This window comes from Myotis brandtii, unplaced genomic scaffold, assembly GCF_000412655.1.
Source record: "Myotis brandtii unplaced genomic scaffold, ASM41265v1 scaffold447, whole genome shotgun sequence".
Taxonomy (NCBI): Eukaryota; Metazoa; Chordata; class Mammalia; order Chiroptera; family Vespertilionidae; genus Myotis; species Myotis brandtii.
In genome coordinates, this window is record NW_005367108.1 from 897,405 (window position 1) to 920,508 (window position 23,104).

The 23,104-nt window shown below is 38.8% G+C and overlaps 1 protein-coding gene across 1 annotated transcript in view; it reads right to left on the bottom strand.

The window, feature by feature from the left end:
• KIF13B (kinesin family member 13B) overlaps positions 1-23,104 on the bottom strand; it is a 192,824-nt gene that overhangs the window by 68,136 nt on the left and 101,584 nt on the right. Inside the window, 11 exon segments of the mRNA XM_014546454.1 lie at positions 348-351; positions 395-494; positions 2,231-2,260; positions 2,868-3,014; positions 7,754-7,886; positions 9,320-9,477; positions 11,038-11,208; positions 17,536-17,664; positions 17,958-18,107; positions 19,793-19,939; positions 22,501-22,663. Coding sequence (XP_014401940.1) covers positions 348-351; positions 395-494; positions 2,231-2,260; positions 2,868-3,014; positions 7,754-7,886; positions 9,320-9,477; positions 11,038-11,208; positions 17,536-17,664; positions 17,958-18,107; positions 19,793-19,939; positions 22,501-22,663 — 1,332 coding nt within the window.

A 23,104-nucleotide genomic window follows, 5' to 3' on the forward strand; every position in this document is an offset into this window, starting at 1 on the left:
AAAAAAAACTATAAGCTAGCGAGGCTGGTATACTCTTACAGAGGCCATGCCCAATTCGTGGAAGGCCTACAGTGGAAGAGCACACGAATAATTTCTTCCAGAGTCAGAGGATTTAAGTACTTTGGACAAGAAATCAAGAAATGTTAGCATCTTCCCGAAGTTATTTTTGAGGGACAATGTTTACTTTGTGTACCATATTTTCTCTTTATCTGGTGGGGGCCAGGGGAGACCTATGCAGAGACATCACTCCAATTAGATAAATGTTCTTTGGAAAGGCTATGACACAATAACATTCCTATGCTCTTGCCATCCCCATAACTGGATGTGTTCATTTACTTCTAATTTACGTGGCTGCAAATGGGGGGGAGAGAAATATTCAATGTGCTTTTCTTACCATGTTTACTAACAAGCTTCTGCAGTTGTTGATCTAAGTACTCCTGACGTTTTGTTAACGCATTTAGCCATTTTCTACGTAGTCTCTCTAAATCCCGATCCTGGAAGAAAACAAGGGAAATGACAGTAAATATAATGTGTAGGCGATATATCTAAAACCGATGCTCTATCTTACCTTACTCTAATGTGCTTCAAAAATGTTAAGTATCCTATATAATAAAAAGCTAATATGCAAATTGTCCCCTTGACAGGGAGTTTGACCAGGGGGCAGGGTCAGTCAGCCAACCACCCACGATCCCTCCCCCGAGCTGGCCTGGCCCAATTGGGATGGGCTGGCCGGACCCCACCTGTGCATGAATTTGTGCACCAGCCCTCTAGTTATTTCGGGGACGATGGGGGGGAGGACAAAAGGGGGGAAGGGGTTGTGGGAGGTTGACTGTGGGAGCACACTGACCACCAGGGGGCAGCTCCTGCGTTGAGTGTCTGCCCCCTGGTGGTCCGTGCATGTCATAGCAACTGGTTGATCCGCTGTTCCAGTCATTCTGGTTGAAACAGTCACTTAGGCTTTTATATATACAGATGTCTATTATTGTCACTAGTTGGCTCCAGCCATTATTCAGAACAGTAACTTTCAGAAATTAAAACATCATCATTAGGGTAAGACTTTCTAAAAAGCTACGCTCTGATCTCCAGAACCAGTTTTTTATCAGTGTTGGATAAAAATTACAAATGCTACTCAATAATCTTCATATTTATATCCCTTAGGACCACCGTAAGAATTCTTCAAAGTTCTTCACTACAGTCTTCAACATCTTGACTAGTCTTCATGTTTCTCTCCCTTGGTTTGGTGGGGGGAGGGGAGTGAGAACAGGGGCATTATCAACAGCCAAACAATTCTGCCTGTCAACACCTGACTGTACACCAATCTCACCTCATTTCCTTTTGTAATAAAGGTACAGGACTGGGTAGATCAGTGGAATGCTGTGGATATGGTATGTATCTGGATTTCACTAAGGCACTTAACCAAATAGCTCATGACATTCTTGTGGACATGATGGAGAAATGTACAATGAGTCTACTTGAATGAGATCAGAAATGGCTGAAATATCACATCCAAGGAACAGTGATTGATGAAATAATGTCAGCTTCAAAGAAGTCTCTATTGTTGTGCCATAGGACTTTGTATTTAACCCTCTCTGATACAATGTTTTTATCAGTGACTTATATAGGAAGGCAGACATTTTTATCAAATTAGAATGATGCAAAACCAGGAGAGTGACTACACTGGATGACATAATCAGGATCCAAAGAGCTCTGAGAGTCCTAACAAGACTAACAAGATAAAACTTAACAGACATACACAGAATCTTACAGATTAGAAAAAGGGGAGGGGCAGGAGGAGATACAAAACCAAACCCGTATAACTGCATGAAGTGGGAGAAGAAATACCTGGCTTAAAATAAGGCAAATATCTAGGAGCATGGCTTGACTGAAGAGCAGTATGACAGCTCTTATCGAGAAAGGGGTGGGTGAGTCCACTCAAGGACAGAAAAAATAAGGTAGAGAATCTGCAGAAATAGATCTGTAGGAAACCTGGGTGGAGAGCTCCAGGTTTGGAAAAGGATAAAGATCACAAATGATTCCCAACCTAAACAGACTGTACAGGCTATGGCTTTCCAGTCCATGACACACTCATTCTTCCCTACTGTATTAATCTGAGGAAAAGCAATATTTCAATCAGAATTAATTGTGTTATTATTAAGTAACAGTATAGTAAGACTCAGGAATGGGTACTTTAATCAAGCTTATATGATGAGACTAACAGGTACTTCATTACCTGGTAGCTATCCATGTCTTCCTCTTCATCCTGAAAGAAAAAAATACATTATGCAGAACTGAAACAGTTATCCAAGCATCAGGCAATGCTAAACAACCTGAATCTTTCCCCAGACTTCATATTTTCTAATTTAATGAATAATATACTGCTTCATCTCCCGCCCATGTTCCCCTCACTCTTGGCTTGATAGTTTTCAGAAAGTTGGAGTAAACCCTTGAGCTTCTTATGGGAAAATGAAGAACATACATTTGACCTTTTTCAGGAACCAGTACAATACTTCCCCTGCTGGGTTTATAGTCCCACTCCCCAGGGGAAATCAAACACCTGCTGGCAGACAGTCTTTACAAGCCAGTGGGGGGTTTCTGCAGAGGGTGGTGATGGAGGAGGTTAATCAGGAGTAGGCACTGAGGACTTTCTGGAGGCTGAGATGTTTGATTAACCCTCAGCTTGACACATACTAGGGCAAAACCAACAGTCCAGTACAGTGAAATACCAGGTTAAAAAAAAAAAAAAGACAGCAAAGGAAAACAAAAGGAATACTGAAAGAATTATTCGTGGAAGGCAGTTTCTGACAAGTTCCCAGATACTCTCACCTAATGAGTCTTTCTACAAGAACATAATAGGCAGAGTAACTCACATGGAAGGTCTCATGCGTCTTCGGGGATCTGAGTGCTCTAACTTTTACACACCCAATGCCAACGGACAATATACTTTCTTCCATCAGTGGTAACGTCCCAGACTCCTGCACAGTCTTCACTTCCACTTGTACTCGCCGGGACTGCCCCTGTATCACAATTTTAAGAGTTTCTTGAAATTGGTTTGATTTGTAAAAATTTGGTTTACAGAGACCTCTACAGGCTGATGTTAGGAAAAGCATTTAATTTGGAGATACTATCCTCATATTTTAAATGTGAAATAGCAAACTACCAACTGAAAAGCTAATCATGAAAAATTAGCTTTTAAGCAAATAGAAAGTCACAGAACAAATATATGGTTTACACATTTTTAACAAGAAACGTTAAAAGAAAACATTCTAACAAAAGAAACGAAAATAGCTAGACCAGCAGTTCTCAACCTGTGGGTCGCGACCCCTTTGGGGGTCGAACAACCCTTTCACAGGGGTCGCCTAAGACCATCGGAAAACACATATATAATTACATATTGTTTTTGTGATTAATCACTATGCTTTAATTATGTTCAATTTGTAACAATGAAATTGGGGGTCACCACAACATGAGGAACTGTGTTAAAAGGTCGTGGCATTAGGAAGGTTGAGAACCACTGAGCTAGACAATAAAAAATGTTCAACTTACTAATAATCAAATAAATACAAATTAAAATTAGCACGATACATACTTATTTCACTTACTAAGCTGACAATTATCTTTTAAAAAGGCAATTTCCAATATTGCCCAAAGTAATTAAATTACATACACTATTTGTGGGAATATAAATTGGTAAAGCTTTCTGCAAAGCAATTTGAATAAAAAAGTTACGTTTTCCTTGACCCAGCAATTCAACTTTCTGGGAATATCTTCTAAGTAAATAATGATGTATGCATTTAAAGAATCAGAAAGCAATGTTAAGAATAACAAAAAACTAGTTATAAAATTAAATGCAAAATATTGGTAACTGCTTAAAACTTTACTATATATAATAAAATGTTGTCATTAAAATATAGCTGTAGAAAAATATACATGATATTTTAAGTTAAAGAGTATAGTGACAGATGTTACCTAGACTTTTTAGAAAAGAGCAGATTGGCCAGTGTGGCTCAGTGGTTGAGCATCGACCTATGAACCAGGAGGTCACAGTTTGATTCCTGGTCTGGGAACGTGCCCAGTTGCAGGCTCAATCCCCAATAGGGGGCGTGCAGGAGGCAACCTCTCAATGATTCTCACCATTGATGTTTCTGTTTCTCTCTCCTTTTCCCGTCCTCTCTGAAATCCATAAAAATATATTTAAAAATAAAAATATAATAAAGAACAGATTGCCAAACCCACCCTATGTAATAGATCTGCTTTAAGTAATAAGCAAAATAAAAATAAGAATGACTAATACTATCCTGGATTCACTGGTCTAATCCTCAAATAAAACAAGTTTAACCAAGCTGCAAAATAAAGAATTGATCAGAGAATATCCCTTCTTAGGCACATTTTTTCAGAATATGTGTGACCCTGTATATTTACAATAAAACAATACATTTCTTTAAAGTCTCAGCATTCCCAAATTACTGACTTCAAAGTTGGTTTATAAATTACAGAATTAAAAATATAACTTAAAAATGGATTTTGAATATACAATTTCAAGTCAGTTACTCTTCCCCTCTTCCTTCAGATTTTAATTCCCAAGAGCTTTGCGTTATCAGTAAAGTCAACTAAGGCAATGATTGATTTGAAAAGATGGGTCACAGATGTCTTGTGATTTCATATTTAACAAGGACTATGCATCAGGTATTTTGTGGAAAGAATACCTCAGAAAACATTTTAATTGTCTAAAATAGTTTAGTCAATTATTTACTTTGCCTAAGACAGAAAGTGATCTATTTTAAATGTGTGCCCAAATGTGAAAGGTAAAATACATATACTTTTGGGAGGATTCAGATAAGGAGAGGGAAGAAAAGGAGGAAAAAGATCCAGGAATGGCTCAATGTTCCACAGGAAGAGCTTTGATCAGTATACTTAAACAGTTTGACTGAATTTCTTTCTGTTTTTCAACTGAACTTCTTGTAACTGCTGATATTTAACCATTTTTTTTTACTATAAAACAGCAATTTCATATGTTAACCTAACCAGTTTTCCCTGCCATTTTCCTGTTCAAGAACAGTAGGTTCCAATTTTGAAATATATTAAGTTCAGTGAGCCTACCATCAACACCCTCTATGAATTAGCTACAACCTCTTCTGTCACTGCTTTCCAGCTCTCCCCACGTTACTTTCTACTTTACTCCAACCTCTGTATCTTTACTCTTTTTTTAAATATTTTTTATTGATTTTTTACAGAGAGGAAGGGAGAGGGATAGAGAGTTAGAAACATCAATGCGAGAGAAACATCGATCAGCTGCCTCCTGCACACCCCCCACTGGGGATGTGCCCACAACCAAGGTACATGCCCTTGACCAGAATCGAACCTGGGACCTTTCAGTCCGCAGGCGGACGCTCTATCCACTGAGCCAAACCAGTTAGGGCTGTATCTTCACTTTTTATTCCTGTCCTTTACATATGAAAAAATCTCCAGCCTTTGCACGATACTTCCAGCATCCCGGTCAGGATGCACATCCTTCAAAAAGAGTCTTTCCTGATAAACCCAATCTACCTTTAAACACTTAAAATATAGGTTGTCAGAAGTATGACAAATACTTAAGTATTCAATTTACATTAAACCACAGAAAATTATCTGGTCTTGCCTTCCAGGAGATGAATTTCTAAGGCAGCTAACAAGGATATATATAGATTTAACAGATGTTCAGAAAAAGATGTTCTTCACACCCTTAAGAACCCTATTTTATGTCTATATCTCGTGCTATAATTTAAACTAATTTCCTTCTGCTTTCAGTTCCTTGACCTTATATGCATGAAGAATTTGCTAAAATTCATTTGCTGGGGTTAGAGAATAAATGCTTTTCATCTTTCTTCTATTAAAACATTTAGAAACTTAAATATTTAAGCAAACTTTCTTTTTCCTTTAACCTTTTCTCATATTTTGCTGTGAATGATTTAAACATTCATTTACGAGAGTAACATTCATTCTAATATTTGACTATTGTTCTAAAGTATGGAAACTATCATAGGATGCAATATTCTACTAAATGTTGAATTAATATAAAGCATGGCAAAAAAGGAGTATTTCCAAATCCACTATGTAAATTCTATTAAGATATTCTCTCTCCTCTTTAGTTAGCAGAATAGACACTTTCCAGATTACAATCTGCCTGGGGGCAAGTGATGGTTCCCACATATTGCCCTGCTGAATTGATTCCTGGCAGGTATTCATATCTGCCTAGTGGCATTTATTTAACTCCTCCTGTGGTATCATAAAAAGATATTTGATCTCTGTCCTTCATTCCTGGCAGACAGCTCCTAAAACTCTTGGACTATCCAGAATGATAAAGGTTATAGGCACATCTTTTAATAAAGTGACTTTTAATCTGGCGACTCTTGGCAGGCCCCCAGATAATTTGGTCATCAGAAAGACCAAGCCTTGATTAGAAGTTGGAACTTTCAGCCTCACCCCTCAGAGAGAGAGGAGAGTGGGGCTGGAGATTATGGCCAATGGCCAAATGGTGTCATCAACCATTCCTACATAATGGAACATCCATAAAAACTTACAAAAGATGGTGTTCAGAGAGCTTCCTGGTTGATGAACAAATCCAGGTGCTGGGAGAGTGGTGTACACAGAGAGGACACGAAGTTCCTCATTCCTCATCCCATACCTGACCCATGCATCTCTTCCATTTGGCCGTTCCTGCATTGTATCCTTATAATAAACTGGTAGCAGTATGTAATAGGCTTTCCCAAGTTTTGTGAGTCATTCTAGCAAATTATCAAACCCTTGGAGGAGTGTTATGGGAGCCCCTGACTGCAACCAAGTCGAACAGAAGTATGGGTAACCTGGGAACCCGATACTTGGCACGGGAATCAGAAGCAAGGGCACTTTTGTGATTAAGTCTACGCCAGCAGTGGGCAAACTACGGCCCGCGGGCCGGATCTGGCCCGTTTGAAATGAATAAAACTAAAAAAAAAAGACCGTACCCTTTTATGTAATGATGTTTACTTTGAATTTATATTAGTTCACACAAACACTCCATCCATGCTTTTGTTCCAGCCCTCCGGTCCAGTTTAAGAACCCATTGTGGCCCTCGAGTCAAAAAGTTTGCCCACCCCTGGTCTACGCCCTGAAACCTGTGGAGTCTGAGCTAACTCTGGCAGGTAAGGTCCAAACTGAATTGAATAGTAGGACACCCACTAATGTCTGCCGAGAATTGGTTGGTGTCAGGAGAAAAAGTTACTTCCCACCTCCCATGTGCCAAGCACTGTGTTTCATATACAATATCTTTAATCTTCACACCAACCCTACAAAGTTGGTATTATCACCACCTCCACTCTGCACCTGATTAAAGGTTCTGAGAGGTCACTGGATTTACTCACGGAAGACCCTAACAGGTTAGACTCCGGAGGTTTGTTCTTCCCACCACATCACACTGTTTCTCCTTGTTTCTATAAATATTCTAATGTTGCTTGATATGTTTTATTTTGTACAATTCAATGCTAAGTTGTTCTTTAAAGCTTATCTCTTTATTACTTAAATCTAACAGAAGCTGGTTTTAAAATATTATAAATAGAAGCATTTTTTAAAATGAAAGAAAATACACATGAAGTAGGAGATGATTTTAACATAAGAAATGGAGTTGGCCAGTCTAGCTTTCATTATCACTGACATTTCTGTCAAAGAAATCCAATAGTAAGCTTTATGGTACCAAAGTCTTTAATGTGAACACTCAGAATAACATTTATAATTCTGTTACCTGCCGGAGTTGGAAGATTCCTCCTGTAGGCACGTCCTTTGCAGAAATTACTTCTACGGGGCAGTATTCACCATTCTCATTCTGTTCCAAGATTTGAACCCAGAATTCCATTTTCCTGGTGACTTCACTCCATCTAGGAAATAGTTGAAGTTCTTGGAAAATCATACATTTCTATTTCAATACAGGCAGCTTAGGCTCCTACATGAGAATTAACAATAACAATGACCTCCAAACAAAATAGTGAAATAGAATGATCTGTAGCTCAACGAGTAATATGCAAGTACATATTAGCAAATATAATTGAAGGCAAAGTTAAACAAATAGTATCAGAACTAAGACTATACTTGCAGGAGCCATTTCCATAGTTCATTACTAGAGGAGTTTATCTGAACATGTAGAGCACCAGAACTAGAAATGGCTCTTTTATTTTGTTCAAAAAGGTATGATGCCCAGCTGGTGTGGCTCCGTGGTTAAGCATCAACCTATCAACCAGGATGTCACAGTTCAATTCCCTGTCAGGGCACATGCCCAGTTTTTGACTTGATACCTAGTAGGGGGCGTTGCAGGAGGGAGCCAATCAATGATTCTCTCATCATTGATATTTCTATCTCTCTCCCTCTCCCTTCCTCTCTGAAATCAATAAAAAAAAATATTTTAAAAATAAAAAGGTATGAAAACTACAAATCTATTTCAGTGATTATTTAAAAATCTAAACATTGTAACCAGTGGTAGTTTTTGACTTGATACCTAGTAGGGGGCATTGCAGGAGGGAGCCAATCAATGATTCTCTCATCATTGATATTTCTATCTCTCTCCCTCTCCCTTCCTCTCTGAAATCAATAAAAAAAAATATTTTAAAAATAAAAAGGTATGAAAACTACAAATCTATTTCAGTGATTATTTAAAAATCTAAACATTGTAACCAGTGGGACAGGAGCAAGTACAGTGATTATCTTTTCATAAGTAGATAAATATATGCTTTAGGAATTTGACAAGTATCTTTGTTCACATAAGAAAAGAGAATCAAGAAAAATCTCTCAATGTCTAATTTAAAATTTGCTAAAACTTTCTAACTGCAAAAAAAGAAAATCTGGTTTTCATTTTAAAAATAGATGAAAAGTAGAAATATATGTGCTCTTTCCCTCATTTCCTTTTAACTTCTTTTTTTTTAAACTCTTCTTTTAAAATCCTGGTAAACAAATGTGCCTACCTCCTCCCATCACCGATGCCACCTGAAAAGAACTTTGAGCTAAAGAAAAACAAGCAAACTTGAATTCTAGAGCATATCTTGATCCCTTTTCTCTACAGTTGATTAATTAGAAGTAATTCTTAATAAGCTATCTATTCTCCAAAAATTTATTTCACTCTGTATTCTTAACTACCCATATATTTAGCTTTCTTCTATCACACTTCAAAGTTCATCCTCTAAAGAAGTTTAACTGTGCTATTAATGCCCTGGAAACACCACCATCTATTACTAGTGATGATGCCCAGGAAAGGACAACCTTTATAAACGGCAGTATTAATCTCTAGCAATTTGTAATCAGATGGATCTCCAAAATTCACCTGTCCCGAAGACTACGTGTTTTTGCTTGAATAATCCCCAAATCCCACAGGGCTGGGTTTTTCGGTGAATCGGTCATCTTATGGCCATATATTTCAATTGCCAGTGCCCCTTCTGAAAGGTGCTCAAGAAAGTCTTCAGTGATGTTAACAGAAAACTCCTAAAAAAAAATCACAGAAGAGGAAACACTTTCTGGTTACCTTATGATAACTTGTACCTAGCATCATATGCTTCATGAAGAAGAGAAATAGAAAAGACTGTTTTAGTTATAGAACAGAACTGCTGTTATATTACATCCAGAATGAATTCTCACATGGTCTAAGGTTCTTGACTTTAAAAATAATGCTACCTCTAATTTTTAAAAAATGTTTCACCTTGAAAATCTATTGTGAAAGACCAGCATTGTATTCTGTTTTGTTAGCAATACTTTGGGAGCCATTTTAAAAAGTATAAACAATTATATTAAGAATTATAATATAACAAGAAAAGAATTATAACAATGATCTATGATGTCTTGATATAAAAGAATATTTTTCCCAGTTTTTAGGAAGCTATCTCCAATAATAGGAGAGAAAGAAAAGAAAAAATGATCATCAGTACAAAAAAAAAATCACCTAAATTTTTAAAAATTCTCCCACCCTGTCCATCTTTGCAACATAGATTTAAGACAGCATTTTGCAATAGTTAGAATGAAGCTCTAAAACAGTTTATTTGTAAAAGTGATAGAATCTCCATCTCTTTCACTCTCTCTTGATCTTTAATACACTAAAGGTATTTCTGTATTTTAAAAAATTAGAGATTTCTCTCTTGAAAAAAATGAGATAGGTCAACTGTGCCACAATAGAAAAAAGGTATCTAAGATCTGACATTCCCAGCTCTGCTGGTTACCACCCATGGGCAAACTGGTCTCTCTGAACTGGTTTCTTCTACTGAAAAAAAGCACCCTCATCAAATACAACTGTGGTAAAGGTCAAATGAGAGAATAACATCAGTGCCTAGCAGAGCACTGGGTACTCAATAAAGTTAGTTCTTGTCTCTTTTCTGTCTTCACTGTCTCTAAAACACTGGTGTCTTAACTTTTTTAGATGACAATTTCTCCAATCTATAATAATAAAAGCATAATATGCAAATCGACCGAACAGCGAGTGACCATCCGGACGACCTTCCAGAATGATCAGTGGGCAGGGCTGCAGGGCTGCAGGGCTGCAAGGCAGCTGGAGCCACGAGGCAGCTGGGGCCGCAAGGGCCGAGAGGCAGCCGAGGCAGCGAGGGCTGCAAGGTAGCAGCCGAAGTGGCCGTGACTGCGAGGGCCTATCCTTGCACGAATTTCGTGCATCGGGCCCCTAGTAATCTAATATAAAACCTGGATTCCTTTTGGAGAAGAGCACACACGTACACACATATGTGAGAGTGTTAATGTGTGTATGTATTCACACAAAAGTTAACTTTTGATTATGGAGGAGTTAACTGCATTGACACTTTGGTTTAGTTTTGTTTTTTCTCCCAGCTTTACTGAGATATAAGTGACATATAACATTGTGTAAGTTTAAGGTGCGTAATGTACTGATAACACTTCCGATTTTTAATACAGCACAATCCTAAGAAACTCTGATCCAAGACACATATCAGTACCAAATTATTCAACTAAATAAGGTTCATTTTCTTGTTTTGTGTCTGCCTGAGTAATTAAATGCTGACCAAGTCTGGAAGACATACTTACTTTGCAATGATCAAAGACAACCATGCACTGAGGCTGCTTGCTGACAGAAGAGGATGAGGTGTCTACTTCCGGTGCGACCATTACTGGATCCTGTTGATCCCAGAAGTTGTATTTGCAGAATACAAAGTGGGACAGATGCTGTGGCAACCCAGTGGCTTGGAGTATTTTAACCTGAAGGAAAAGGAAGGTTCTGTTAGTTTTTATCTCAAAGAGTTCCAAGAAATACTTAGAGATATGGACTCCAGTCCTGACTGTCACTAACTGTTGGTTTATGTTGACCAAATCCCATTCACTCTGGACTGTACTTCTGCCCTAGTCATATTTAGCAAGAGGTTGACAAGGGTAACAAAGGCAATAACTTTGACTATAAAGGTGGATGTCTTAAAGCATTTATAGGCTAATGAAAAACATTTAAATTCTAATTTCTTATAACATCATCGTAATCATCCTATAATAACAATAATCAACTCAGAAGAAGAAAGCTTTCAAATATCAACACCATCCCATAATACAAATTTGGTTAGTGAATATTGTACATCATAAGAACACAGAATTAAGAATGATGAAGAACATGTACGTGCCAATAAGCAAAAAACCATTTACTTGATACTTTAAAGTTTGTTTCTTTTTAATAAGGTTCTCAAGTAGACTACAACATGTGACTAGAGCATTTTGGAAGAAACTTTAAAAGCCTCAGGAATGTATACTTTAGAGATCTGGAGGGGTGAACGGTGGAGATTAAAGAAATGTCCATAACAGATTTTAAAGCAGCCAAGTTTCTAAATATTTCTTTTGACAGGTAGCATCAAATTGATTTTTTAAGCTGAAGTTTTTGTATAAGTTGTAATATTCTAAAACTCCTCCAACTATGAAGGAAACTAAACCCTAAAATTAATTAAGTGAAACTAAATTCTGATTTTATAACCCATTAGGCCAACTTTCATATGATTGAGCATTTATTTACTCTTCAACTGGTCTCTTCCTTGCATGTTGTAGGTTGTACTCTATCCCCAGCAAATAAATTTAACAAAAGTAGATTTGAATATGTGATGTAGTTCATCAAACACAAATATAATAGTCTTAGCACTTGAGGAAGTCTTAATAATGCCACAGAAAATCTCACAAAGCAGATGATTTTATTTTCTTCTATACCAGGTCCATAATGGCTAAGTAATGAATGGAAACTCCTGTTTCCTGTGACAGCAACAAGAGTTTGCAAATCTAGATGGTAACTCCCTGACAGGCTATGAAAGATGAATTGACTAACACATTTTATTCCTCCGAACCAAATACGGCGAGCTGTATTCAGCAATTACTTTTTTCTTAAATTTAAAAAACTATCACTTTTTTATTAAGTGTTAAAAGTGATTATTATATTCTTTAAGATGAGGCAATGTGGTATTTGAGAAGATTATAAGATTCTGGAGTATATAGATCCAAATAAAAATCTCTGCCACTTATTAGCTTCTGTTTTTGAAAAAATTACTTTTAAAATTACATTTTAGTTTCCTTAGGCTTAGTTTTTCTCCTAGGTGTAACAGGATAGCTAGCTAATGATACCAGTGTGAGGAATGACCATTACCAAGTAAGTGAAATGAATGAAAAGGCTTTGAGTGGATAGATGTTCAATAGGTACCTCCTTGTGATGGAATTCCACCTGAAAGCCTTTTTTTTTAGACATCGATCTCAGTTTTGGGGTTGAAATAAATAAGCAAACACAAGGCTTTATATACTGAACTGTTCCCTATAGGCAACTTCTCGGGAATGAGACTGCCAGGAATGAAGAATAACAGGATGGATATAACAGAATGAGGAATATTTAGAACATAGGTTTGGGTTTCTTTTTCGGTTTTAGTTTTTGCCTACAGAAACCAAAAATCACCACAAGGTGTCAGGATAACACAGACTTCAATCCGCTCACCATTGCTCAAGATACTAGAGCCCAGGAATGTCAGAAGACATTAATGTGGTTTGGAATTTTAAAATACACTAATTGTATCTAATGTAATTGAAAATATCAATATGTTAATATGTACAAACTTTATTTCACCCCAGAAAAATAAACCCAGACTTCTTTTATGGCTGGCGAAACTCTTCACTCATGCAATTCAAGTGTCCCCAGACTGGTTTGGTTTGTTTTTTCTAATAATATTTTGTTTGCTATCACACAGTTTATTTGTCTTCCTCCTTTTATACAAAAGGCTATTATATGCTCAGAATATGGTCTCTAAAAACCACTTTCCATTAAAAGGAATCAGGTTCCCTGGAGAAATGACTGATTCCAGATCTAGGACAGGGAATGTACAGAATGAGACCAGAATATTCGTCGTATCTGAATGCAAGAAAGCTAGTAGAGTTTATGAGGGTTAAGGTTGTGTCAAAGGACTCACGAACTAACTGAAGAGCCCCCACAGGCCAAAGATGGGATAATCTGAACTTTAATATAGGCAATAAATACAATGGATTGAAACACATCAAATATATTTAAATCTAAGAGTTCATAATGATATTAAAACTAAAACCAAAAAGAAATCTCCTTGGCTGCTTTTGGATATTGGTAGGAAAACCAATTCATTATTTTGAAAATCAGTAAATAATGGGAGAGACTGGAACATTTACCATGCCTCTCCTATACAAACTGTATCTCTGAAGAGAAAATAGTTGATAATAGAAAGATTCTCTCTATAGAAGTATTCAGCTAATAACTGAAGGAAAAATAGAATTATAGCATCATTCTTTTCTAATGCCTAATGAAATGTCTAGGTAATGAACACCGATGATTGCTAACCATGCTGGAAGAGAAGCAGACATAATGTGCCTTCTGAAGGAAAAATAATGAAGTATCCTCTCTACTCCTCTTCCCCCATACATTGCTTGTATTTCTACCTAGCAATTAATGAAAAATGCAGCATAACATGTTAAATAATACCAATCAGTAAGATGCAGACTATGAGAAAATATAATAGCCCATTTCCTAAAATAAATTGTAGGATAAGAGAGAATGAGAGACAAAGAGAAACAGAGAAGAACAACACCCACAAGTGATTGAGCCTAAAGATTAAGACAGCCTTCAGAGACATGTCAACTAAGACAATCAAAAAAACTGACTGGACAGTTCATGATATTTAAGAAAGCATTCATTTTTTATTATGATATTTTAGTTTTATTTGATCTTTTTAAGTACTCTTTTTTGTTGTTGTTAATCCTCCCTTGAGGATATTTTTCCATTGATTTTTAGAGAGAGTGGAAACTAGAGGGAGAGACACAGAGAGAGAAACATCAATGTGAGACAGACACATCGATTGGTTGCTCCCACATGTCCCCAACCAGGGCCAGGGATCGAGCCTTCGACCGAGGTACGTGCCCTTGACTGGAATGGAACCTGGGACCTTTTAGTCCATGGGCCGATGCTCTATCTACTGAGCCAAACTGACTAGGGCAAGTACTCTTCTTTTGGAGATACTAAACTATTTATAGACTTGAGGCCCGTTGCATAAAATTTGTGCATGGGTAGGGTCCCTAGGCCTGGCTGCCGATCAGGGCCGATCTGTTGGGCAACCGGTTGGGGCCTGCAGGCTGGGGGCAGCCCCTGCGTTGAGTGTCTGCCCCCTGGGGGGCATTACGCGTCATAGTGACTGGTCATTCTGCCGTTTGATAAATTTGCATATTAGGCTTTTATTATAAGGATGTAATATGATGTCTGGAATTGCTTCAAAATAATCCAAGGGAAGGAGTCAGTGCAGAAGTGGCTTAGGTGTATGAATGGAAGAAGACTGACCACGAGTTGATAATTGTCCAAGGAGGATGAAAGGGGATCAATAACACCTTTCTCACTACTTTCATGTTTGATATCTTCCAATAAAAAAAAAATCTTCAGATTTTTAAACTTTATTTTCTTAAAAAGCTTGTTACCCAGGACATACTACTTCTTAACAGTGATAAAGATAAATTTTCCAAATGAGATAGTATCTTTTGTGTTACTTTACTAATAGTAAACTCACACAGTTGATCTTTCACACAGCTGCATTTACTGGTCCATCACCTTTAAAATGGGCCATATGGAGTCATCAAGCCTATGTCTCCATCTTTGATAATCCTATAACCTTAAAGGACATGCTAGCAAAACAAGTACAATACAATAAAGAGTAACCTTTTAGGGAATTAAGAATCCCCTGCTAATCCTGAAGCAATAGACTTAAAACATATGAGGCCTTCTTAATATATGCAAAGACATACAGAAAGTAGCCCAACTTTAACAGCCTTAGCTTTCCCATGCCTTGCAGCTAATGCCTACTTTCAATGTCAACTTCCATCCTAGAAACATGCGCTGAGAACCAGGACTGGACATAGGATGAATTATGAAGTAAGAGTTCAGGTCAGGCTTCTTCTACTTCACATCTGAATGGTCTTGTACACTGTTTCAATTCCCCTTGCTAATTTCTCTTCCTCAAAAACCTTTTTAACTGGTTTCTCTGTGATTCTTAAGCAATGGCAGGATGGCCCACTGGAGTGGATTTGGAAATGTATGAGGGGATTTTTTTTCCACTGTCATGAGTGACAGAGGTGGCACTACCTCTGCTGACTGTGATGACAGGAATGTGATAACCTACCTAAAATCTACCGAGCAATTCCCCATGAAAATGCCATAGCTCCCTCTGGAGCAAGAGTTGTACATAACACACTCTCCTTCAAGTTCACTTGGAATCTCATTTTTCCAGAAATTTTCCTCAGACCTTAATATCAGAATCAATTACCTTTCCTCTGTGTCCCAGAATGTCTGGCCTACCTCTCTCAGAGCACCAGGGTTACACAACATTGGAGTCTTCTGTTCACTGTGTGCCCCCCTTACACATATGCACGAACCACACAGAGTGCTCCTTGAGAGTTGGAATCCTGTCTTGTTCATCTTTATATTTGCAGTGCCTGGCACAATGTCTGACAGATAACACTCAACACATAGCCCATGAATGGCATGCATGGGAAGAGCAGGAAGAAAAGGGCTTGCAATTAGGGCATAACAATAGCATAGGCAAAGGCACGTGGGGGAAGAGGAAGAAAAAAATCATAGAAAAACAGAGAGAAGAGTGACTTATGGCAGGAGCATAGGAACAGGACTGTGGCTGGAATATAGTTCTATCATCAGCAGGAATCAAGAGACCTGAGTTGGGTGAAAAAACTGAGCTTCTCTATAAAAAAGTTCCAATAAACACAAATCCATATCAATTTGGAGTGAAATAGCCCAGAGGAAAGAGGTAACCTCTCCAAAGCTTCACAGCAGAAGGTAGTGTAAGTACCTGGCTAACAAGGACATCAAAATCTATCCTATATAATAAAAGGCTAATATGCAAATAGACCAAATGGTGGAACAACCAGAACAACTGAATAACCAAACAACCGGTCGCTATGACATGTGCTGACCACCAGCGGGTGTGTGCGGAACATGGCGGGTGTTGGCCGCGGCAGGATGGTGGAGCAGGTAAGCAGGGGCACCAGACCAAGGCAGGGCACCAGACCAAGGTGGGGCGCCGGTCGCTGTTATCTGGGCGAGCCTCTGGTGGTTACTGAACATTCTTTGTTCCCACACACTGTGGTCCCACCTAGTGCTCGCACCTGCTGCTGGTGCCAGCCCCGCTCGCACCCGCAGCTAGCGCTGAAGCCGCCGCTTGCACCTGCTGCCAGTGCCCAGTGCTGGTCCCGATCACTCGGCACCAGCAGCAGGTGCAAGTGGCAGCTGCCGGCCGTGATAGCCCCTGAGGGCTTCTCTACCTACCCCTGCTCCCGAGGGGCAATGGGGGCAGCAACCGCCACTCCCACCCACTGACAGCACCGGCCCCGCTCATATCTACTGCTGGCATCAGCCCCAATCACTCTGCACCATCAGTGGGTGCTAGGGGAATGGCGCAGTCAGTGTGTGGGAACGGCGGCTGCGGGAGCGGGGCTGCCGGCAGACAGGGGACTGGGGGCCACGCAGAGGCATGGAGGATGGGCCAAGATCCACTCCTGTGCCTACTGCAGCCTCGTGGCCCACAGTTCCTTTCAAGGTGCACGAATTCGTGCACTGGGCCCCTAGTATGTATGTATGTGTGTGTGTGTGTGTGTGTGTGTGTATGTATATATATGACTAATATGCAAATTGTTCCCTCAGGAGTTCAACTGGGAGACCGGGAGTCCGATTGCTCTCTATGACATGCACTGACCACCAGGGGGCAGCACAGAATGAAGGAAGGCCCTGGTCGGCAGCTGGCAGCCAGGGAAGGAAGGCCTCAGCCAGCATCCAGAAGGCCCCAATCAGCCTGATTGCTTGCCAGGCTTAGGGACCCTACTTGTGCATGAATTTCATACACCAGGCCTCTAGTATATGATAAAATACTAAATACTAAAGATTTATTTAGAGATAGCTATTTTCAAAATTTGAAAAAGAACGTAATATTTATCATCTACCTAAAATCCTCAAAATCCATCACAGTTCTCCTACTTGTAAATGAAACTGGGACTTACCATGCATGTGAGTTTGTTCTCATGGGTCTCCTTATCAAAGGAGGTATCTGCAGCATCATCTCCTCCGGCAATCCTTTCCGCAATGTCGCCACTGATCCGCATCACCTCGACATGCAGCCGACCTGCCACCTGCAACAATGGGGGAAAAGCAGGTCCTTTTTCCAGAGTTTGTTCTTTCTTCTGCTTTAGAGTCAAGTGGTTAGGTTACTGGTATATGAGAATTTAGAAGCCTAGGTTCTAACAGTTCCTTTCCCCCAAAGCACTTGGAATAAACACCATAAGGCAGTATAAAACACAGGTGTTAATAACACATATAACTATTGCTTGTTATTATTGATGAAAAATGGTAACTATATATTATCAATACTCTACTGTTAAATGAACCATTCTCTGAAGGATAAAGGCATTCATAGGACACTAACCTCTCCTTTCTGGTTGACAATTGGAACAGCATATTGTAACTTCACATCATAGAAGAGGGACTCGAGGAAGACATTTGCCACCCCAATGAGACTGTGATTTTCCTGCTCATCATAGAATGGATCGGCACGCTTGAAGTAAGACCGTATTACCTTCAAAATGAAGGAAGATTCAGAACATACAACTTAAGAAAATGGACTAAAATAAAATGAATTCAACCCATCACTTTTGATGCACTCTAATAAAGTCATTAAACTCAGCTGAAGTATAGCACTGTATTGTGCTCACTCTCTCTCTCTCCCCACCCCATTCCTATTTTAGAATAAATGGTCAGCATTCTTCACCCATGAGAGAGCAATCCCCATAATGCCATTACTTTTCTTTCTTTTTTTAAATTTTAAAAATTTATTTTTTAATTACAGTTGACATACTATATTAGTTTGGGGTATATAGCACAGCGATTATGTACCTTATGAAGTGATCACTCCATTTAGTCTAGTACCCATCTGACACCATACATGGTTATTTCAGTATTATTAACTATATTCCCTGTGCTGTACTTAACATCCCCATGACTATGTCATTACTTTTATCATTCCTTCTCCTTTACCTGGAAATCTTGCCATGAAAACATAGAAGACATACACTGACTAGAAAAAGAAGTAAAATGTATAAGAGAACTCTTCATTTTTCATTCATATCTATTCCACTTGTTCCTACAAAAATGTGAGATATGTAGCTACTAATGAGAGGTGACCCCTTATAGGAGAGTGGTGTGATGGGCCCTTTTGTATTTACTATTAATGTTGTTTTATTTCTATGGTGAAATAGGAAAGGAATACACAAGAAAATAAAAATATATTTTAAGAAAAACATTTATAATAATAAAAGCATAATATGCTAATTAGACAGGACGACCTTCCAGACAAAGCCAGAGCTAGGAGGGAAGCCTGGTCCTGGGGGCCTGCCAGTGGCTGCAGGGAAACCCGGGTCCCAGGTGCCTGCCGGCGGCTGGAGAGAGGGAAGCCCAGGTCTCAGGTGTCGGAGGGAAGCCTGGGTCCCGGGTGCCAGAGGAAAGCCGGTGCTGGAAGCCAGGGGAAGGAAGGCCTACTCTTGCATGAATTTCGTGCATTGAGCCTCTAGTGTCATATAAAGTAAAAATTCATTTTTATTGATGACAATTTGGAAAACTGAAAACTTTTGAAAAACAAGAAGCTAAGGAATTAAAACAACTCTATGCGAACACAGGAGTGTTGAAAATATGTAAAAATATGCACAACACATCTTTCTATTTTAAATATGTACAGTATAGAGCTGGCCTAAATGAGAAAACGGGCAACTTGAGGGGAGGGTACCAGAGTCCATATCTATGGCACCTACTTAAGGTCAAGACACCTTCAAAATATGTTCCTAATAGTATAAATGTTAAGATATCACTGATGTTCAATTAACAAAACAAATATTGTAGGTATATTACCTACAGGGTTAAAGTGTTGAGAAATGAGAAGAGCATGGTCTCTGTCCTAAATAAATTCACAGTGCAGTCTGGGAGACAGAAACATGTTAACACCTGCAGAAATGAGTTTGGACTATAGAAAATTCTATCAGAAATCCAGAGGATACAAAATGAGGAAGAGAACAAAAGAAGATGCCGGAACAATGGGTTATTAACATTTTCAGTTAGCTAAACAAGTTAGAGGATTAAAATAAATATCCTAGAAATAGGCTTACTATTTTGGAAAAATGAACAATTTTCCCCGAAAATGGGTAGGCTCATTCCGAAATGCTTGGTTCCTTCTATGAGTACGAGCTAAGTAAGTTTTCTCAAATAACTTACTGGGGTATCTTCTTCACACTCCTTCCACTCCTGGTAAAGGTCTCTCATATCCAACAACCTGTTGTCCAATTTTTCCAAGGACCAAGTCTGCTTTCCTTTTCCTTTTCTTCTTACCTGGATTGCAGGTTCACTAAGAAGAGAGCCTCGCTGCAAAGACAGGGAGAGTGACTAAGTGAAACACAAAGATATCTACCATGGAAGTCCACCCTAAATATTCTATACCTATCAGTCAAGTGTCATCAACCAAAACTGAAACAACTCTCATTCGTTATTCTATTCATTGCAAAGCTTCCCAGAAATCTCAACGCTTAATATAGTGCCTTTATATCCAAGTGCAAGCAAAATTAAAATATTGCAGTCAGATATAAATGTAAATTTAAAACACAAAAGACAAGACCATGTGTAATGGGAAGTAAAAAATGTTTTATTTGGGCCATCATATGACCACAGAATATCAGTGGGTAGAAAGAGAGTCATAAATATTGAATGGCAGGGGAAGGTTTTCTGGGACGGGTGGTTAAGAAAGTATCTTTCACTTTCCAAAAGTTTAAATTTTTCTGAATGGGTAGCATCTTAATGTCATACAACATACAAAATGTTTACAAGAGTACCTATTTACCCATTTGAAGGCAATAAATTATACCAATTTCTAAATATACATAGTTTAAATTTAAAATTAAAACAGTATAGAACAAGACAGAGATGCTAGTTGCACAGCATTATGAATGTACTAAATGCCACAGAATCGTTCACTTTAAAGTGGTTAATTTTGTAATGTGAATTTCACCTCAAAAAAAGAAAGCATTTCATTAAAATTTTTTCCAGCTTATAAAAACAATGTTTTTAATGTAGAAAAATATTTAAACTTTTTAAAACAACAAAGTAGAAACAAAATGCCCCTGTTCATCTCTCCCAGAGATAACAATTTATCTAATATCAATTATCTAATCAAATTTAGATTTATTGGATAAATTTATCAACTGCCTGCTATGTCTACTTAGAACTTTGGAAAATTATGAAATACACCAATGGTGCATAACATCTTGCCTATAATCATTTCAAAAATAAAAATAATAAAAACAAGAGAAGTTACATAATGAAACAAAGATTTTAGAATTCTGAAGGTCAAAAATCACCATTCTCTCACCTACAGTAAAGGCCCTTTCACCTTATATTCAGCTGGGTAGGGAATAAATACAAAAGTCTCACTGGTGATTTGTGGGGAGTAGCTTTTCAGGGGGACAATACCAGAACTGGGACTAAATGGCAATGAGCAATATGCATCATGACATGGTCCTGCTGCAAATAACTACAACAGGGACTGGAAAAAGAAAAAGAAGAAATCTCTGTCCCTTACCAAAAATTGCCAGACATAGGTGGGTACAAAGCCAGGAGTAAGGACCAGAAAAAACAGCATCACAGCATGGACAGGACATTAAGTGAAATAAGAATTTTCAAGTACAAAAAAAAAAAGGTTTGTTGGATAAAAACATGCAAGACCCAGCCTGAGTTAAGGAGACTATCTCCTTAAGAAATACTTCCTTGTTCAACTCCTCTTTCTAGCTGAAATCTGAAAATGCTAATCAATTAAATCAATAATAGAGGGGATTAGTAGCCGTTTATTAATAACTAGAGGCCTAGTGCACAGATTTGTGCACTGATGGGGTCCCTCAGCCTGGCCTGCGCCCTCTTGCAATCTGGGACCCCTCAGGGGATGTCAGATAGCTGGTTTGGGCCTGATCCCTGCAGGCCCAATCCAGAGAGGAGGGAGCCCGATCCCTGCAGGGCCGATGCCCGCAGGCCCAATCCCCAGAGGCCTGATCCACACAGGAGGGAGCCTAATCCTGTGCGTTGAGCATCTGCCCCTCTTGGTCAGTGCACGTCATAGCAACCAGTCAACCAGTCAGTCATTTGGTCACTTAGGCTTTGATATATATATGTCATAGCAACCAGTCAACCAGTCAGTCAGTCATTTGGTCACTTAGGCTTTGATATATATAGATGGCTGTTCACCCCCAGCAATGTGCATCATCTCTACCAGTAAAAAAAATAAAAAGGCATAAACACACTATATCAGGTGTCCAGGAGAGAGTCACTTCTAGGTGTTGACCTGTGCCCTAGGCGGGTTGCTCCTTTCAACAGAGCCCAGGCCAGGATACACAGAAAAGGGCTGCAGTCATGCTTAATGGGGAAAAAAATAGCCCCAGTTCAGTTTCTTTCGACACAAACAGCCTTGCTCTTCTTAGTCTTCTAGAAGAAACTGAGCCCTGTACCTTTCACCATGATTGCCTTTCCTCTAGTATTTTTCATCTGTGAATTCCAACTGCACCCATGGTTTGTCCTACAAATACCAACAAGCAAAATAAAGTTCTAAGTGAGTAAAATCTTTCAAATTACACATAGAATATTAAAAGATAATTCTCGCCCTGCCAGTGTGGCTCAGTGGTTGAGTGCTGACCCATGAACCAGGAGGACACCAGTTTGACGCATGCAGGAGGCAGCAATCAATGATTCTCTCCCACTCCCTTCATCTCTCTGAAATCAATAAAAACTAAAACAAAAAACAGAGGAGGACAAGTGTAAAAAGATCTGGATGTGGGGGTATAGATAGGGATGAGGCCAAACCCACTGGTGTTTAAATAAACACTAGTGAAATATAAAGCAGCTTTATTCAACAATATCTATTTTTCCATTAATGGCCACCTCACCTTCCTGTTGGCATCGAGGCTGGAGGCTAGAATCTGTAGGGTTACTTTATACTCCGTTCTTTTATCCAGTTCTTCTGCAATGTAATTAGCTTCTCTCACCAACAGATTGGCTTTAACAATTTGTTCCCTTAGCCTCATCAGGCTGTTATTCAGTGTTGCTTCTCTTTAAAAAAAAATAGGGGGAGGGAGAGATAACCATCAAGCAGCACATGAGAATATTATACAGTACATGACATGTTAATGCCAAACTGCCAACCAAGCTTTACAACGGTCTTTCGCACACAGGGAATACATCACTGACACCGACCCATGCATGCGCTTGTATCTGGGCTATGTTATAAGCATTGGCTCTCGCTGGTGTAACACACAGGCCCTAGAATACTTCCAAAACTTGACTGTATGCAAATCAACTGAGGGTCTTGATAAACTGAAGATGTTGACTCAGTAGGTCTGGGGAGGGGCCTAAAATGTCCTATTTCTATCAATCTCTAGGTGACAGAGATGCTGCATGTCTGCAGACCAAACTCTGAATAGCAAGAGGTTAGTTAAGTACTGTCTGTAACCACGAATAAGACATTTTAGTGCAATGCTAATTAGCCAGCAT